At 51.2% G+C, this 17,046-nt stretch overlaps 1 protein-coding gene across 2 annotated transcripts in view; it reads right to left on the bottom strand.

Moving 5' to 3' along the window:
• Positions 1-5,480: 5,480 nt before the first annotated feature.
• The window catches only part of LOC129855562 (mitogen-activated protein kinase 1-like), a 59,164-nt gene continuing 47,598 nt past the window's right edge, over positions 5,481-17,046 (bottom strand). The window contains exons 7-8 of one of the 2 annotated variants that reach the window (XM_055923358.1): positions 11,241-11,381; positions 5,481-6,251 (exon numbers count right to left, since the gene is read on the bottom strand). In XM_055923358.1, the coding sequence (XP_055779333.1) occupies positions 11,265-11,381 (117 nt within the window). In that variant the 3' untranslated portion in view covers positions 5,481-6,251; positions 11,241-11,264. The remainder of the gene's footprint in view (positions 6,252-11,240; positions 11,382-17,046) is intronic. The other variant, XM_055923357.1, reaches the window with a different exon arrangement.

Here is a 17,046-nt window from a genome sequence, read left to right as displayed (position 1 = left end):
ATTGTAACGTGTACAGATGGCATTGTAACGTGTACAGATGGCATTTTAACGTGTACAGATGGCATTGTAACGTGTACAGATGGCATTGTAACGTGTACAGATGGCATTGTAACGTGTACAGATGGCATTGTAACGTGTACAGATGGCATTGTAACGTGTACAGATGGCATTGTAACGTGTACAGATGGCATTGTAACGTTAAATAGATAGAAAGCAAGTGCTGTTGGTCAAACTAGGAGGAAAAGTAAAGACAACTCAAAGGGAACTACATGGATAATGTTGTCTTGGCATCTCAACCTGGGTGACTTGGTATTAGTCTGGGTGACTTGGTATTAGACTGGGTGACTTGGTATTAGACTGGGTGACTTGGTATTAGACTGGGTGACTTGGTATTAGACTGGGTGACTTGGTATTAGACTGGGTGACTTGGTATTAGACTGGGTGACTTGGTATTAGACTGGGTGACTTGGTATTAGACTGGGTGTCTTGGTATTAGACTGGGTGTCTTGGTATTAGACTGGGTGTCTTGGTATTAGACTGGGTGTCTTGGCATTAGACTGGGTGACTTGGCATTAGACTGGGTGACTTGGCATTAGACTGGGTGACTTGGTATTAGACTGGGTGACTTGGCATTAGACTGGGTGACTTGGCATTAGACTGGGTGACTTGGCATTAGACTGGGTGACTTGGCATTAGACTGGGTGACTTGGCATTAGACTGGGTGACTTGGTATTAGACTGGGTGACTTGGTATTAGACTGGGTGACTTGGTATTAGACTGGGTGACTTGGTATTAGACTGGGTGACTTGGTATTAGACTGGGTGACTTGGTATTAGACTGGGTGACTTGGTATTAGACTGGGTGACTTGGTATTAGACTGGGTGACTTGGTATTAGACTGGGTGTCTTGGTATTAGACTGGGTGACTTGGTATTAGACTGGGTGACTTGGTATTAGACTGGGTGACTTGGTATTAGACTGGGTGACTTGGTATTAGACTGGGTGACTTGGTATTAGACTGGGTGACTTGGTATTAGACTGGGTGACTTGGTATTAGACTGGGTGACTTGGTATTAGACTGGGTGACTTGGTATTAGACTGGGTGACTTGGTATTAGACTGGGTGTCTTGGTATTAGACTGGGTGACTTGGTATTAGACTGGGTGACTTGGTATTAGACTGGGTGACTTGGTATTAGACTGGGTGTCTTGGTATTAGACTGGGTGTCTTGGTATTAGACTGGGTGTCTTGGTATTAGACTGGGTGACTTGGTATTAGACTGGGTGACTTGGTATTAGACTGGGTGACTTGGTATTAGACTGGGTGACTTGGTATTAGACTGGGTGACTTGGTATTAGACTGGGTGACTTGGTATTAGACTGGGTGACTTGGTATTAGACTGGGTGACTTGGTATTAGACTGGGTGACTTGGTATTAGACTGGGTGACTTGGTATTAGACTGGGTGACTTGGTATTAGACTGGGTGACTTGGTATTAGACTGGGTGACTTGGTATTAGACTGGGTGACTTGGTATTAGACTGGGTGACTTGGTATTAGACTGGGTGACTTGGCATTAGACTGGGTGACTTGGCATTAGACTGGGTGACTTGGTATTAGACTGGGTGACTTGGTATTAGACTGGGTGACTTGGCATTAGACTGGGTGACTTGGTATTAGACTGGGTGACTTGGTATTAGACTGGGTGACTTGGTATTAGACTGGGTGTCTTGGCATCTCAACCTGGGTGACTTGGTATTAGACTGGGTGACTTGGCATTAGACTGGGTGACTTGGCATTAGACTGGGTGACTTGGCATTAGACTGGGTGACTTGGCATTAGACTGGGTGACTTGGCATCTCAACCTGGGTGACTTGGCATCTCAACCTGGGTGACTTGGTATTAGACTGGGTGACTTGGTATTAGACTGGGTGTCTTGGCATCTCAACCTGGGTGACTTGGCATTAGACTGGGTGTCTTGGTATTAGACTGGGTGACTTGGTATTAGACTGGGTGACTTGGTATTAGACTGGGTGTCTTGGCATCTCAACCTGGGTGACTTGGTATTAGACTGGGTGACTTGGTATTAGACTGGGTGACTTGGTATTAGACTGGGTGTCTTGGCATCTCAACCTGGGTGACTTGGTATTAGACTGGGTGACTTGGCATTAGACTGGGTGACTTGGCATTAGACTGGGTGACTTGGCATTAGACTGGGTGACTTGGCATCTCAACCTGGGTGACTTGGCATCTCAACCTGGGTGACTTGGTATTAGACTGGGTGACTTGGCATTAGACTGGGTGACTTGGTATTAGACTGGGTGACTTGGCATTAGACTGGGTGTCTTGGCATCTCAACCTGGGTGACTTGGCATTAGACTGGGTGACTTGGCATTAGACTGGGTGACTTGGCATTAGACTGGGTGACTTGGCATTAGACTGGGTGACTTGGCATTAGACTGGGTGACTTGGCATTAGACTGGGTGACTTGGCATTAGACTGGGTGACTTGGCATTAGACTGGGTGACTTGGTGTGAATGCAATAAGTGTGATAGATGTTGGCAGTTACTGGAGCAGAGATTTGTAACGGCGCAGACAGTTACTGGAGATTTGTATAGATGTTTGGCCACTTTGTAACGTAGTAGATAGTATGGCCAGTGAAATGGCAGCAGAGAGAAGCCAGGGTGCATGGACAATGTTCTCTCTGAGCATCTCAAATAATGACCTGGGAACACAAGCTACGAGCCACTAACCTGCTTCCATTGAAATGGTTCTGTATGTAACTGAAATAAGTGTGAAACAGGTATGAAGAAGCTTCGACCTAACTAGCGGTCAACTATGGCCGCTGTAATGGTATCGGAGAGACACTAGCGTATAGATCTAGCGAGATGCAGACATCTTGAGTTACCGATAATGCCTGGGGTAATAATCCTTGGTATTTGTTCCTGTAGTTGAGGGAAGGAGGGCGTGGCAGACGAGCCTAACTTCTGTTGTTACGTCGCGCTCTCTCACTGATCCAACTGAGTGTTGACATCTTAAAAGAGGCACGTACATAAACCTGCAAACTAACGAAACGGATCCAATGTATAAATATGGTGTTAGGATGATGTACATGTAATCTGACTCATGACTCTGTACTAAGGTTTCTCAGTATAAATGGCTTTTAATTCCATGACATAGAGTGACCAGGTGAATCCAGGTGAAAGATATGATCCCTTATTGATGTCACTTGTTAAATCCACTTCAATCAGTGTAGATGAAGGGGAGGAGACAAGTTAAAGAATGATTTTTAAGCCTTGAGACAATTGAGACATGGATTGTGTGTGTGTGCCATTCAGAGGGTGAATGGGCAAGACAACATATTTAAGTGCCTTTGAACAGGGTTTGGTAGTAGGTGCCAGGCGCACCGGTTTGGGTCAAGAACTCTAACACTGCTGGGTTTCCTGTGTGTATCACAAGACCAGGCCGTTGGGAGCAGCAGAGAGCGAGACCAGGCCGTTGGGAGGAGCAGAGAGCGAGACCAGGCCGTTGGGAGGAGCAGAGAGCGAGACCAGGCCGTTGGGAGGAGCAGAGAGCGAGACCAGGCCGTTGGGAGGAGCAGAGAGCGAGACCAGGCCGTTGGGAGCAGCAGAGAGCGAGACCAGGCCGTTGGGAGGAACAGAGAGCGAGACCAGGCCGTTGGGAGGAGCAGAGAGCGAGACCAGGCCGTTGGGAGGAGCAGAGAGCGAGACCAGGCCGTTGGGAGGAGCAGAGAGCGAGACCAGGCCGTTGGGAGGAGCAGAGAGCGAGACCAGGCCGTTGGGAGACCAGGCCGTTGGGAGCAGCAGAGAGCGAGACCAGGCCGTTGGGAGGAGCAGAGAGCGAGACCAGGCCGTTGGGAGGAACAGAGAGCGAGACCAGGCCGTTGGGAGGAACAGAGAGCGAGACCAGGCCGTTGGGAGGAACAGAGAGCGAGACCAGGCCGTTGGGAGGAGCAGAGAGCGAGACCAGGCCGTTGGGAGGAACAGAGAGCGAGACCAGGCCGTTGGGAGGAACAGAGAGCGAGACCAGGCCGTTGGGAGGAGCAGAGAGCGAAACCAGGCCGTTGGGAGGAGCAGAGAGCGAGACCAGGCCGTTGGGAGGAGCAGAGAGCGAGACCAGGCCGTTGGGAGGAGCAGAGAGCGAGACCAGGCCGTTGGGAGGAGCAGAGAGCGAGACCAGGCCGCTGGGAGGAGCAGAGAGCGAGACCAGGCCGCTGGGAGGAGCAGAGAGCGAGACCAGGCCGTTGGGAGCAGCAGAGAGCGAGACCAGGCCGTTGGGAGGAACAGAGAGCGAGACCAGGCCGCTGGGAGCAGCAGAGAGCGAGACCAGGGCGTTGGGAGGAGCAGAGAGCGAGACCAGGCCGCTGGGAGGAGCAGAGAGCGAGACCAGGCCGCTGGGAGGAGCAGAGAGCGAGACCAGGCCGTTGGGAGGAGCAGAGAGCGAGACCAGGCCGTTGGGAGGAGCAGAGAGCGAGACCAGGCCGTTGGGAGGAGCAGAGAGCGAGACCAGGCCGTTGGGAGGAGCAGAGAGCGAGACCAGGCCGTTGGGAGGAGCAGAGAGCGAGACCAGGCCGTTGGGAGGAGCAGAGAGCGAGACCAGGCCGCTGGGAGGAGCAGAGAGCGAGACCAGGCCGTTGGGAGGAGCAGAGAGCGAGACCAGGCCGCTGGGAGGAGCAGAGAGCGAGACCAGGCCGTTGGGAGGAGCAGAGAGCGAGACCAGGCCGTTGGGAGCAGCAGAGAGCGAGACCAGGCCGTTGGGAGGAGCAGAGAGCGAGACCAGGCCGTTGGGAGGAGCAGAGAGCGAGACCAGGCCGTTGGGAGCAGCAGAGAGCGAGACCAGGCCGTTGGGAGGAGCAGAGAGCGAGACCAGGCCGTTGGGAGGAGCAGAGAGCGAGACCAGGCCGTTGGGAGCAGCAGAGAGCGAGACCAGGCCGTTGGGAGCAGCAGAGAGCGAGACCAGGCCGTTGGGAGGAGCAGAGAGCGAGACCAGGCCGTTGGGAGGAGCAGAGAGCGAGACCAGGCCGTTGGGAGCAGCAGAGAGCGAGACCAGGCCGTTGGGAGGAGCAGAGAGCGAGACCAGGCCGTTGGGAGGAGCAGAGAGCGAGACCAGGCCGTTGGGAGGAGCAGAGAGCGAGACCAGGCCGTTGGGAGGAGCAGAGAGCGAGACCAGGCCGTTGGGAGGAGCAGAGAGCGAGACCAGGCCGTTGGGAGGAGCAGAGAGCGAGACCAGGCCGTTGGGAGCAGCAGAGAGCGAGACCAGGCCGTTGGGAGGAGCAGAGAGCGAGACCAGGCCGTTGGGAGGAGCAGAGAGCGAGACCAGGCCGTTGGGAGGAGCAGAGAGCGAGACCAGGCCGTTGGGAGGAGCAGAGAGCGAGACCAGGCCGTTGGGAGGAGCAGAGAGCGAGACCAGGCCGTTGGGAGGAGCAGAGAGCGAGACCAGGCCGTTGGGAGGAGCAGAGAGCGAGACCAGGCCGTTGGGAGCAGCAGAGAGCGAGACCTGTCCAGATACTGTAGTATTACATCAACCTGTCCAGATACTGTAGTATTACGTCAACCTGTCCAGATACTGTATTCCCTATATAGTGCACTACTTTAGACCAGATCCCTATGGCACCCTGTTCCCTATATAGTGCACTACTTTAGACCAGAGCCCTATGGCACCCTGTTCCCTATATAGTGCACTACTTTAGACCAGATCCCTATGGCACCCTGTTCCCTATATAGTGCACTACTTTAGACCAGATCCCTATGGCACCCTGTTCCCTTTATAGTGCACTACTTCATAATAGTAGTACACTATATTAGGGAATAGGGCACCATTTGGGACACAGACCTCTGTTGATCTTGGCTTGAAACACACAAGACAATCATGTCCTCAACGATGTGACGCCCCCTTACCCCGTAGGCAGAGGGGAGGGAGAGACAGAGAGAGAGAGCAGAAAGCAGAGAGAGAAAGAGCAGAAAGCAGAGAGAAAGTGAGAAAGCAGAAAGGAGAGAGAGAGAGAGAGAGAGAGAGAGAGCAGAAAGCAGAGAGAGAAAGAGCAGAAAGCAGAGAGAGAAAGAGAGAAAGTGAGAAAGCAGAAAGCAGAGAGAGGTTGATTCTTGACACTGTTCCTGAGCATGGTGGGTTGACTGACTAGGGGAGGTAGGAAGTATACAGGAAATGCTGAAGACAGGAAGAACCACAGCACATGACGGAGAGGCGGAGAGATGGAGGAGAGGAGTCCAGTTGGATCTGTGGAGAGAGAGAGAGAGAGAGGAGAAAGAACTGTTAAACAGAGACAGAGATCTGAAGGGAGGCTCTATCCAATGATCAAACCAAAATTAAATGTCATTTGTCACATGTGCTGAATATAACCTTACTGTGAAATGCACAGTCCTTAACTTGATTTTCTTAAAACTGCATTGTTGGTTAAGAAAATATTTAAAAAATGTAAACAAAATAACTATGAGGCTATATACAGGGGGGTACCGGTACCAAGTCAGTGTGCGGGGGCACCGGTTAGAGGTCATTTGTACATGTAGGTAGGGGTGAAGTGACTATACATAGATGATAAACAGCGAGTAGCAGCAGTGTAAAAACAAATGGGGGGGTCAATGTAATAGTCTGGTGGCCATTTGATTAATTGTTCAGGAGTTGGCTTGGGGGAAGAAGCTGTTTAGAAGCCTCTTGGACCTAGACTTGGCGCTCCGGTATCACTTGCCGTGCGGTAGCAGAGATAACAGTTTGTGACTTGGGTAACTGGAGTCTCTGACAATTTTTAGGGCCTTCCTCTGACACCCCCTGGTCTAGAGGTCCTGGATGGCAGGAAGCTTGGCCCCAGTGATGTACTGGGCCGTACGCACCACCCTCTGTAGTGCCTTACGGTCAGATGCCGAGCAGTAGCCATACCAGGCGGTGATGCAACCAGTCAGGATGCTCTCGATGGTGCAGCTGTAGAACTTTTTGAGGATCTGGGGACCCATGCCAAATCTTTTCAGTCTCCTGAGGGCTGATACTCTGGTGCAAAGGCACTCCTCCATCACTACAAAACCTCTCCAAGGCACTCTACTCCATCACTACAAAACCTCTCCAAGGCACTCTACTCCATCACTACAAAACCTCTCCAAGGCACTCTACTCCATCACTACAAAACCTCTCCAAGGCACTCTACTCCATCACTACAAAACCTCTCCAAGGCACTCTACTCCATCACTACAAAACCTCTAAGGCACTCTACTCCATCACTACAAAACCTCTAAGGCACTCTACTCCATCACTACAAAACCTCTCCAAGGCAGTCTACTCCATCACTACAAAACCTCTCGACGGCACTCTACTCCATCACTACAAAACCTCTAAGGCACTCTACTCCATCACTACAAAACCTCTCTAAGGCACTCTACTCCATCACTACAAAACCTCTCCAAGGCACTCTACTCCATCACTACAACACCTCTCAAAGGCACTCCTCCATCACTACAAAACCTCTCCAAGGCACTCCTCCATCACTACAAAACCTCTCCAAGGCACTCTACTCCATCACTACAAAACCTCTCGAAGGCACTCTACTCCATCACCACAAAACCTCTCCAAGGCACTCTACTCCATCACTACAAAACCTCTCCAAGGCACTCTACTCCATCACTACAAAACCTCTCGACGGCACTCTACTCCATCACTACAAAACCTCTCCAAGGCACTCTACTCCATCACTACAAAACCTCTCCAAGGCACTCTACTCCATCACTACAAAACCTCTCCAAGGCACTCTACTCCATCACTACAAAACCTCTAAGGCACTCTACTCCATCACTACAAAACCTCTCCAAGGCACTCTACTCCATCACTACAAAACCTCTCCAAGGCACTCTACTCCATCACTACAAAACCTCTCGACGGCACTCTACTCCATCACTACAAAACCTCTCCAAGGCACTCTACTCCATCACTACAAAACCTCTCAAAGGCACTCTACTCCATGACTACAAAACCTCTCTAAGGCACTCTACTCCATCACTACAAAACCTCTCCAAGGCACTCTACTCCATCACTACAAAACCTCTCGACGACACTCTACTCCATCACTACAAAACCTCTCCAAGGCACTCTACTCCATCACTACAAAACCTCTCCAAGGCACTCTACTCCATCACTACAAAACCTCTCCAAGGCACTCTACTCCATCACTACAAAACCTCTCGAAGGCACTCTACTCCATCACTACAAAACCTCTCCAAGGCACTCTACTCCATCACTACAAAACCTCTGGAAGGCAGTAGTTCACTTCCACCTCCATCATATTGATTCCAATCCTCTCAGATCAGGTGCCTGGGAGACGAGGTCGAGGCCTAGGTGTCGATTAGGGATTCTCCCCTTACAGGTGATGTACTGCACTTGTCTGGAGGAAGTAGATAGGGAGCGCCTGTTTTTCTTCAAGCGGGATGACCGATTCTTGTGAGCAGAGTTCACACCGTTTCATCAGTTTGCGTCCAGCGGTTAACGCTGAAGGATCTGCTCACAAATGAAAGCCGTGAAGGGTGGACTTCACTGGCACATTTGCCTGTTTTTGTTGCCGTCTGCCATTAGTTAGACAAAATATTCTTGTTTTTTCCCCCTGATATTCTGTGTTTTAGTTACTAAATGATCCCCTATAGCCCCTACAGCACTCTATCAAACTCCACTCCGTCCCAAATGGACCCCTAGACCCTATGCATTTGGGGAGATCTGAGATGATTTGAGAGAATTGTGAGAAAAAAAGTCTACAATCTTGCATCATGTCTGATCTAGAGGACAGTCCAGTGCTTCCAGACACCCAGACATGTCTGATCTAGAGGACAGTCCAGTGCTTCCAGACACCCAGACATGTCTGATCTAGAGGACTGTCCAGCGCTTCCAGACACCCAGACATGTCTCATCTAGAGGACAGTCCAATGCTTCCAGACACCCAGACATGTCTGATCTAGGGGACAGTCCAATGCTTCCAGACACCCAGACATGTCTGATCTAGAGGACAGTCCAGTGCTTCCAGACACCCAGACATGTCTGATCTAGAGGACAGTCCAGTGCTTCCAAACACCCAGACATGTCTGATCTAGAGGACAGTCCAGCGCTTCCAGACACCCAGACATGTCTGATCTAGAGGACAGTCCAGCGCTTCCAGACATGTCTGATCTAGAGGACAGTCCAGTGCTTCCAGACACCCAGACATGTCTGATCTAGAGGACAGTCCAGCGCTTCCAGACATGTCTGATCTAGAGGACAGTCCAGTGCTTCCAGACACCCAGACATGTCTGATCTAGAGGACAGTCCAGCGCTTCCAGACACCCAGACATGTCTGATCTAGAGGACAGTCCAGCGCTTCCAGACACCCAGACATGTCTGATCTAGAGGACAGTCCAGCGCTTCCAGACATGTCTGATCTAGAGGACAGTCCAGCGCTTCCAGACATGTCTGATCTAGAGGACAGTCCAGCGCTTCCAGACACCCAGACATGTCTGATCTAGAGGACAGTCCAGCGCTTCCAGACACCCAGACATGTCGTGTTTAACTGCAGAGTGGGTTGGGATTTTAATATGCTGTTGTACCTGTGTGTATGGGTTAGGACCTGTAGACTGTGTTGTACCTGTGTGTATGGGTTAGGGCCTGCAGACTGTGTTGTACCTGTGTGTATGGGTTAGGACCTGTAGGCTGTGTTGTACCTGTGTGTATGGGTTAGGGCCTGTAGGCTGTGTTGTACCTGTGTGTATGGGTTAGGGCCTGCAGACTGTGTTGTACCTGTGTGTATGGGTTAGGACCTGTAGGCTGTGTTGTACCTGTGTGTATGGGTTAGGGCCTGTAGACTGTGTTGTACCTGTGTGTACCTGTGTGTATGGGTTAGGGCCTGCAGACTGTGTTGTACCTGTGTGTATGGGTTAGGACCTGCAGGCTGTGTTGTACCTGTGTGTATGGGTTAGGGCCTGCAGACTGTGTTGTACCTGTGTGTATGGGTTAGGGCCTGCAGACTGTGTTGTACCTGTGTGTATGGGTTAGGGCCTGTAGGCTGTGTTGTACCTGTGTGTATGGGTTAGGGCCTGCAGACTGTGTTGTACCTGTGTGTATGGGTCAGGGCCTGCAGACTGTGTGTACCTGTGTGTATGGGTTAGGGCCTGCAGACTGTGTTGTACCTGTGTGTATGGGTTAGGGCCTGCAGACTGTGTTGTACCTGTGTGTATGGGTTAGGACCTGTAGACTGTGTTGTACCTGTGTGTATGGGTTAGGGCCTGTAGACTGTGTTGTACCTGTGTGTATGGGTTAGGGCCTGTAGACTGTGTTGTACCTGTACCTGTGTGTATGGGTTAGGACCTGTAGGCTGTGTTGTACCTGTGTGTATGGGTTAGGACCTGTAGGCTGTGTTGTACCTGTGTGTATGGGTTAGGGCCTGTAGACTGTGTTGTACCTGTGTGTACCTGTGTGTATGGGTAAGGCCTGCAGACTGTGTTGTACCTGTGTGTATGGGTTAGGGCCTGCAGACTGTGTTGTACCTGTGTGTATGGGTTAGGGCCTGCAGACTGTGTTGTACCTGTGTGTATGGGTCAGGGCCTGCAGACTGTGTGTACCTGTGTGTATGGGTTAGGGCCTGCAGACTGTGTTGTACCTGTGTGTATGGGTTAGGGCCTGCAGACTGTGTTGTACCTGTGTGTATGGGTTAGGGCCTGCAGACTGTGTTGTACCTGTGTGTATGGGTTAGGGCCTGTAGACTGTGTTGTACCTGTGTGTATGGGTTAGGGCCTGCAGACTGTGTTGTACCTGTGTGTATGGGTTAGGGCCTGTAGACTGTGTTGTACCTGTGTGTATGGGTTAGGGCCTGCAGACTGTGTTGTACCTGTGTGTATGGGTTAGGGCCTGTAGGCTGTGTTGTACCTGTGTGTATGGGTTAGGGCCTGCAGACTGTGTTGTACCTGTGTGTATGGGTTAGGGCCTGCAGACTGTGTTGTACCTGTGTGTATGGGTTAGGGCCTGTAGGCTGTGTTGTACCTGTGTGTATGGGTTAGGACCTGTAGACTGTGTTGTACCTGTGTGTATGGGTTAGGGCCTGCAGACTGTGTGTATGGGTTAGGACCCGCAGACTGTGTTGTACCTGTGTGTATGGGTTAGGACCTGCAGACTGTGTTGTACCTGTGTGTATGGGTTAGGGCCTGCAGACTGTGTTGTACCTGTGTTGTACCTGTGTGTATGGGTTAGGGCCTGCAGACTGTGTTGTACCTGTGTTGTACCTGTGTGTAAGGGTTAGGGCCTGCAGACTGTGTTGTAGCGAGCCGTCTCTTCAAAGATCATCTCCTTCAGGGTCTCTTTGGGAAGATCATCCAGCTCCATGTCAAACTTGAAGGGAGCCTCGGTTACAGGCTAACAGAGAGAGAGAGACAGGGGGTTAGAGAGAGAGACAGGGGGTTAGAGAGAGAGAGACAGGAGGTTAGAGAGAGAGACAGGGGGTTAGAGAGAGAGACAGGAGGTTAGAGAGAGAGACAGGAGGTTAGAGAGAGAGACAGGGGATTAGAGAGAGAGACAGGAGGTTAGAGAGAGAGACAGGAGGTTAGAGAGAGAGACAAGAGGTTAGAGAGAGAGACAGGGGGTTAGAGAGAGAGACAGGGGGTTAGAGAGAGAGACAGGAGGTTAGAGAGAGAGACAGGAGATTAGAGAGAGAGACAGGAGGTTAGAGAGAGAGACAGGAGGTTAGAGAGAGAGACAGGAGGTTAGAGAGAGAGACAGGAGGTTAGAGAGAGAGACAGGAGGTTAGAGAGAGAGACAGGAGGTTAGAGAGAGAGACAGGAGGTTAGAGAGAGAGACAGGAGGTTAGAGAGAGAGACAGGAGGTTAGAGAGAGAGAAAGGAGGTTAGAGAGAGAGACAGGAGGTTAGAGAGAGAGACAGGGGGTTAGAGAGAGAGACAGGGGGTTAGAGAGAGAGACAGGAGGTTAGAGAGAGAGACAGGAGGTTAGAGAGAGAGACAGGAGGTTAGAGAGAGAGACAGGAGGTTAGAGAGAGAGACAGGAGGTTAGAGAGAGAGACAGGGGGTTAGAGAGAGACAGGAGGTTAGAGAGAGAGACAGGGGGTTAGAGAGAGAGAGACGGGGGACGGGGGGTTAGCGAGAGAGACGGGGGGTTAGAGAGAGAGACAGGAGGTCGGAGAGAGAGACAGGGGGTTAGAGAGAGAGACAGGGGGTTAGAGAGAGAGACAGGAGGTTAGAAAGAGACAGGAGGTCAGAGAGAGAGACAGGAGGTTAGAGAGAGAGACAGGAGGTTAGAGAGAGAGACAGGAGGTTAGAGAGAGAGACAGGAGGTTAGAGAGAGAGACAGGAGGTTAGAGAGAGAGACAGGAGGTCAGAGAGAGAGACAGGAGGTCAGAGAGAGAGACAGGAGGTTAGAGAGAGACAGGAGGTTAGAGAGAGAGACAGGAGGTTAGAGAGAGAGACAGGAGGTCAGAGAGAGACAGGGGGTTAGAGAGAGAGACAGGAGGTTAGAGAGAGAGACAGGAGGTTAGAGAGAGAGACAGGAGGTTAGAGAGAGAGACAGGAAGTTAGAGAGAGAGACAGGGGGTTAGAGAGAGAGACAGGAGGTTAGAGAGAGAGACAGGAGGTTAGAGAGAGAGACAGGTCAGAGAGAGACAGGGGGTTAGAGAGAGAGACAGGAGGTTAGAGAGAGAGACAGGAGGTTAGAGAGAGAGACAGGAGGTTAGAGAGAGAGACAGGAGGTCAGAGAGAGACAGGGGGTTAGAGAGAGAGACAGGAGGTTAGAGAGAGAGACAGGAGGTTAGAGAGAGAGACAGGAGGTTAGAGAGAGACAGGAGGTTAGAGAGAGAGACAGGAGGTTAGAGAGAGAGACAGGAGGTTAGAGAGAGAGACAGGAGGTTAGAGAGAGAGACAGGGGGTTAGAGAGAGAGACAGGAGGTTAGAGAGAGAGACAGGAGGTTAGAGAGAGAGACAGGAAGTTAGAGAGAGAGACAGGGGGTTAGAGAGAGACGGGAGGTTAGAGAGAGAGACAGGAGGTTAGAGAGAGAGACAGGAGGTTAGAGAGAGAGACAGGGGGTTAGAGAGAGAGACAGGGGGTTAGAGAGAGAGACAGGAGGTTAGAGAGAGAGAGAGGTGGTCAGAGAGAGACAGGAGGTTAGAGAGAGAGACAGGGGGTTAGAGAGAGAGACAGGGGGTTAGAGAGAGAGACAGGAGGTTAGAGAGAGAGAGACAGGTGGTCAGAGAGAGACAGGAGGTTAGAGAGAGAGACAGGGGGTTAGAGAGAGAGACAGGAGGTTAGAGAGAGAGACAGGAGGTTAGAGAGAGACAGGAGGTTAGAGAGAGAGACAGGAGGTTAGAGAGAGAGACAGGAGGTTAGAGAGAGAGACAGGAGGTCAGAGAGAGACAGGAGGTTAGAGAGAGAGACAGGAGGTTAGAGAGAGAGACAGGAGGTTAGAGAGAGAGACAGGAGGTTAGAGAGAGAGACAGGAGGTTAGAGAGAGAGACAGGGGGTTAGAGAGAGAGACAGGAGGTTAGAGAGAGAGACAGGAGGTTAGAGAGAGAGACAGGATGTTAGAGAGACAGGAGGTTAGAGAGAGAGACAGGAGGTTAGAGAGAGAGACAGGAGGTTAGAGAGAGACAGGGGGTTAGAGAGAGAGACAGGGGGTCAGAGAGAGAGACAGGATGTTAGAGAGAGAGACAGGAGGTTAGAGAGAGAGACAGGAGGTTAGAGAGAGAGACAGGAGGTTAGAGAGAGAGACAGGGGGTTAGAGAGAGAGACAGGAGGTTAGAGAGAGACAGGAGGTTAGAGAGAGAGACAGGAGGTTAGAGAGAGAGACAGGAGGTTAGAGAGAGACAGGAGGTTAGAGAGAGAGACAGGAGGTTAGAGAGAGAGACAGGAGGTTAGAGAGAGAGACAGGAGGTTAGAGAGAGAGACAGGAGGTTAGAGAGAGAGACAGGAGGTTAGAGAGAGAGACAGGAGGTTAGAGAGAGAGACAGGAGGTTAGAGAGAGAGACAGGAGGTTAGAGAGAGACAGGAGGTTAGAGAGAGAGACAGGGGGTTAGAGAGAGAGACAGGAGGTTAGAGAGAGAGACAGGAGGTTAGAGAGAGAGACAGGAGGTTAGAGAGAGAGAGAGGAGGTTAGAGAGAGAGACAGGAGGTTAGAGAGAGAGACAGGAGGTTAGAGAGAGAGACAGGAGGTTAGAGAGAGAGACAGGGGGTTAGAGAGAGAGAGACAGGAGGTTAGAGAGAGAGACAGGGGGTTAGAGAGAGAGACAGGAGGTTAGAGAGAGAGACAGGAGGTTAGAGAGAGAGACAGGAGGTTAGAGAGAGAGACAGGGGGTTAGAGAGAGAGACAGGGGGTTAGAGAGAGAGAGACAGGAGGTTAGAGAGAGAGAGACAGGAGGTTAGAGAGAGAGACAGGGGGTTAGAGAGAGAGACAGGAGGTTAGAGAGAGAGACAGGAGGTTAGAGAGAGAGACAGGAGGTTAGAGAGAGAGACAGGAGGTTAGAGAGAGAGACAGGAGGTTAGAGAGAGAGACAGGAGGTTAGAGAGAGAGAGACAGGAGGTTAGAGAGAGAGACAGGGGGTTAGAGAGAGAGACAGGAGGTTAGAGAGAGAGACAGGAGGTTAGAGAGAGAGACAGGAGGTTAGAGAGAGAGACAGGAGGTTAGAGAGAGAGAGAGACAGGAGGTTAGAGAGAGACAGGGGGTTAGAGAGAGAGACAGGGGGTTAGAGAGAGAGACAGGAGGTTAGAGAGAGAGACAGGAGGTTAGAGAGAGAGACAGGAGGTTAGAGAGAGAGACAGGGGGTTAGAGAGAGAGACAGGAGGTTAGAGAGAGAGACAGGAGGTCAGAGAGAGAGACAGGAGGTTAGAGAGAGAGACAGGAGGTTAGAGAGAGACAGGAGGTTAGAGAGAGAGACAGGAGGTTAGAGAGAGAGACAGGAGGTTAGAGAGAGAGACAGGAGGTTAGAGAGAGAGACAGGTTAGAGAGAGAGACAGGAGGTCAGAGAGAGAGACAGGAGGTTAGAGAGAGAGACAGGAGGTCAGAGAGAGAGACAGGAGGTTAGAGAGAGAGACAGGAGGTCAGAGAGAGAGACAGGAGGTTAGAGAGAGAGACAGGAGGTCAGAGAGAGAGACAGGAGGTCAGAGAGAGAGACAGGAGGTCAGAGAGAGAGACAGGAGGTTAGAGAGAGAGACAGGAGGTTAGAGAGAGAGACAGGGGGTTAGAGAGAGAGACAGGAGGTTAGAGAGAGACAGGAGGTTAGAGAGAGAGACAGGAGGTTAGAGAGAGAGACAGGAGGTTAGAGAGAGGGACAGGAGGTTAGAGAGAGAGACAGGAGGTTAGAGAGAGAGACAGGAGGTTAGAGAGAGAGACAGGAGGTTAGAGAGAGAGACAGGGGGTTAGAGAGAGAGACAGGAGGTTAGAGAGAGAGACAGGAGGTTAGAGAGAGAGACAGGAGGTTAGAGAGAGAGACAGGAGGTCAGAGAGAGACAGGGGGTTAGAGAGAGAGACAGGAGGTTAGAGAGAGAGACAGGAGGTTAGAGAGAGAGACAGGAGGTTAGAGAGAGAGACAGGAAGTTAGAGAGAGAGACAGGGGGTTAGAGAGAGACGGGAGGTTAGAGAGAGAGACAGGAGGTTAGAGAGAGAGACAGGAGGTTAGAGAGAGAGACAGGGGGTTAGAGAGAGAGACAGGAGGTTAGAGAGAGAGACAGGAGGTCAGAGAGAGAGACAGGAGGTTAGAGAGAGAGACAGGAGGTTAGAGAGAGAGACAGGGGGTTAGAGAGAGAGACAGGAGGTTAGAGAGAGACAGGAGGTTAGAGAGAGAGACAGGAGGTTAGAGAGAGAGACAGGAGGTTAGAGAGAGGGACAGGAGGTTAGAGAGAGAGACAGGAGGTTAGAGAGAGAGACAGGAGGTTAGAGAGAGAGACAGGAGGTTAGAGAGAGAGACAGGGGGTTAGAGAGAGAGACAGGAGGTTAGAGAGAGAGACAGGAGGTTAGAGAGAGAGACAGGAGGTTAGAGAGAGAGACAGGAGGTCAGAGAGAGACAGGGGGTTAGAGAGAGAGACAGGAGGTTAGAGAGAGAGACAGGAGGTTAGAGAGAGAGACAGGAGGTTAGAGAGAGAGACAGGAAGTTAGAGAGAGAGACAGGGGGTTAGAGAGAGACGGGAGGTTAGAGAGAGAGACAGGAGGTTAGAGAGAGAGACAGGGGGTTAGAGAGAGACGGGAGGTTAGAGAGAGAGACAGGAGGTTAGAGAGAGAGACAGGAGGTTAGAGAGAGAGACAGGGGGTTAGAGAGAGAGACAGGGGGTTAGAGAGAGAGACAGGAGGTTAGAGAGAGAGACAGGAGGTTAGAGAGAGAGACAGGAGGTTAGAAAGAGACAGGAGGTCAGAGAGAGAGAGACAGGGGGTTAGAGAGAGAGACAGGAGGTTAGAGAGAGAGACAGGGGGTTAGAGAGAGAGACAGGGGGTTAGAGAGAGAGACAGGAGGTTAGAGAGAGAGACAGGAGGTCAGAGAGAGACAGGAGGTTAGAGAGAGAGACAGGAGGTTAGAGAGAGAGACAGGAGGTTAGAGAGAGAGACAGGAGGTTAGAGAGAGAGACAGGAGGTTAGAGAGAGAGACAGGAGGTTAGAGAGAGAGACAGGAGGTTAGAGAGAGAGACAGTAGGTCAGAGAGAGACAGGAGGTTAGAGAGAGAGACAGGAGGTTAGAGAGAGAGACAGGAGGTTAGAGAGAGAGACAGGAGGTTAGAGAGAGAGACAGGAGGTTAGAGAGAGAGACAGGGGGTTAGAGAGAGAGACAGGGGGTTAGAGAGAGAGACAGGAGGTTAGAGAGAGAGACAGGAGGTTAGAGAGAGAGACAGGATGTTAGAGAGAGAGACAGGAGGTTAGAGAGAGAGACAGGAGGTTAGAGAGAGAGACAGGAGGTTAGAGAGAGAGACAGGGGGTTAGAGAGAGAGACAGGAGGTCAGAGAGAGAGACAGGATGTTAGAGAGAGAGACAGTAGGTTAGAGAGAGACAGGAGGTTAGAGAGAGAGACAGGAGGTTAGAGAGAGAGACAGGGGGT

This window comes from Salvelinus fontinalis, chromosome 5 (genome assembly GCF_029448725.1).
Source record: "Salvelinus fontinalis isolate EN_2023a chromosome 5, ASM2944872v1, whole genome shotgun sequence".
In the NCBI taxonomy this organism is placed as follows: Eukaryota; Metazoa; Chordata; class Actinopteri; order Salmoniformes; family Salmonidae; genus Salvelinus; species Salvelinus fontinalis.
The sequence above is the reverse complement of the archived record's forward strand: the minus strand, read 5'-3'. Positions and strand labels throughout refer to the sequence as shown.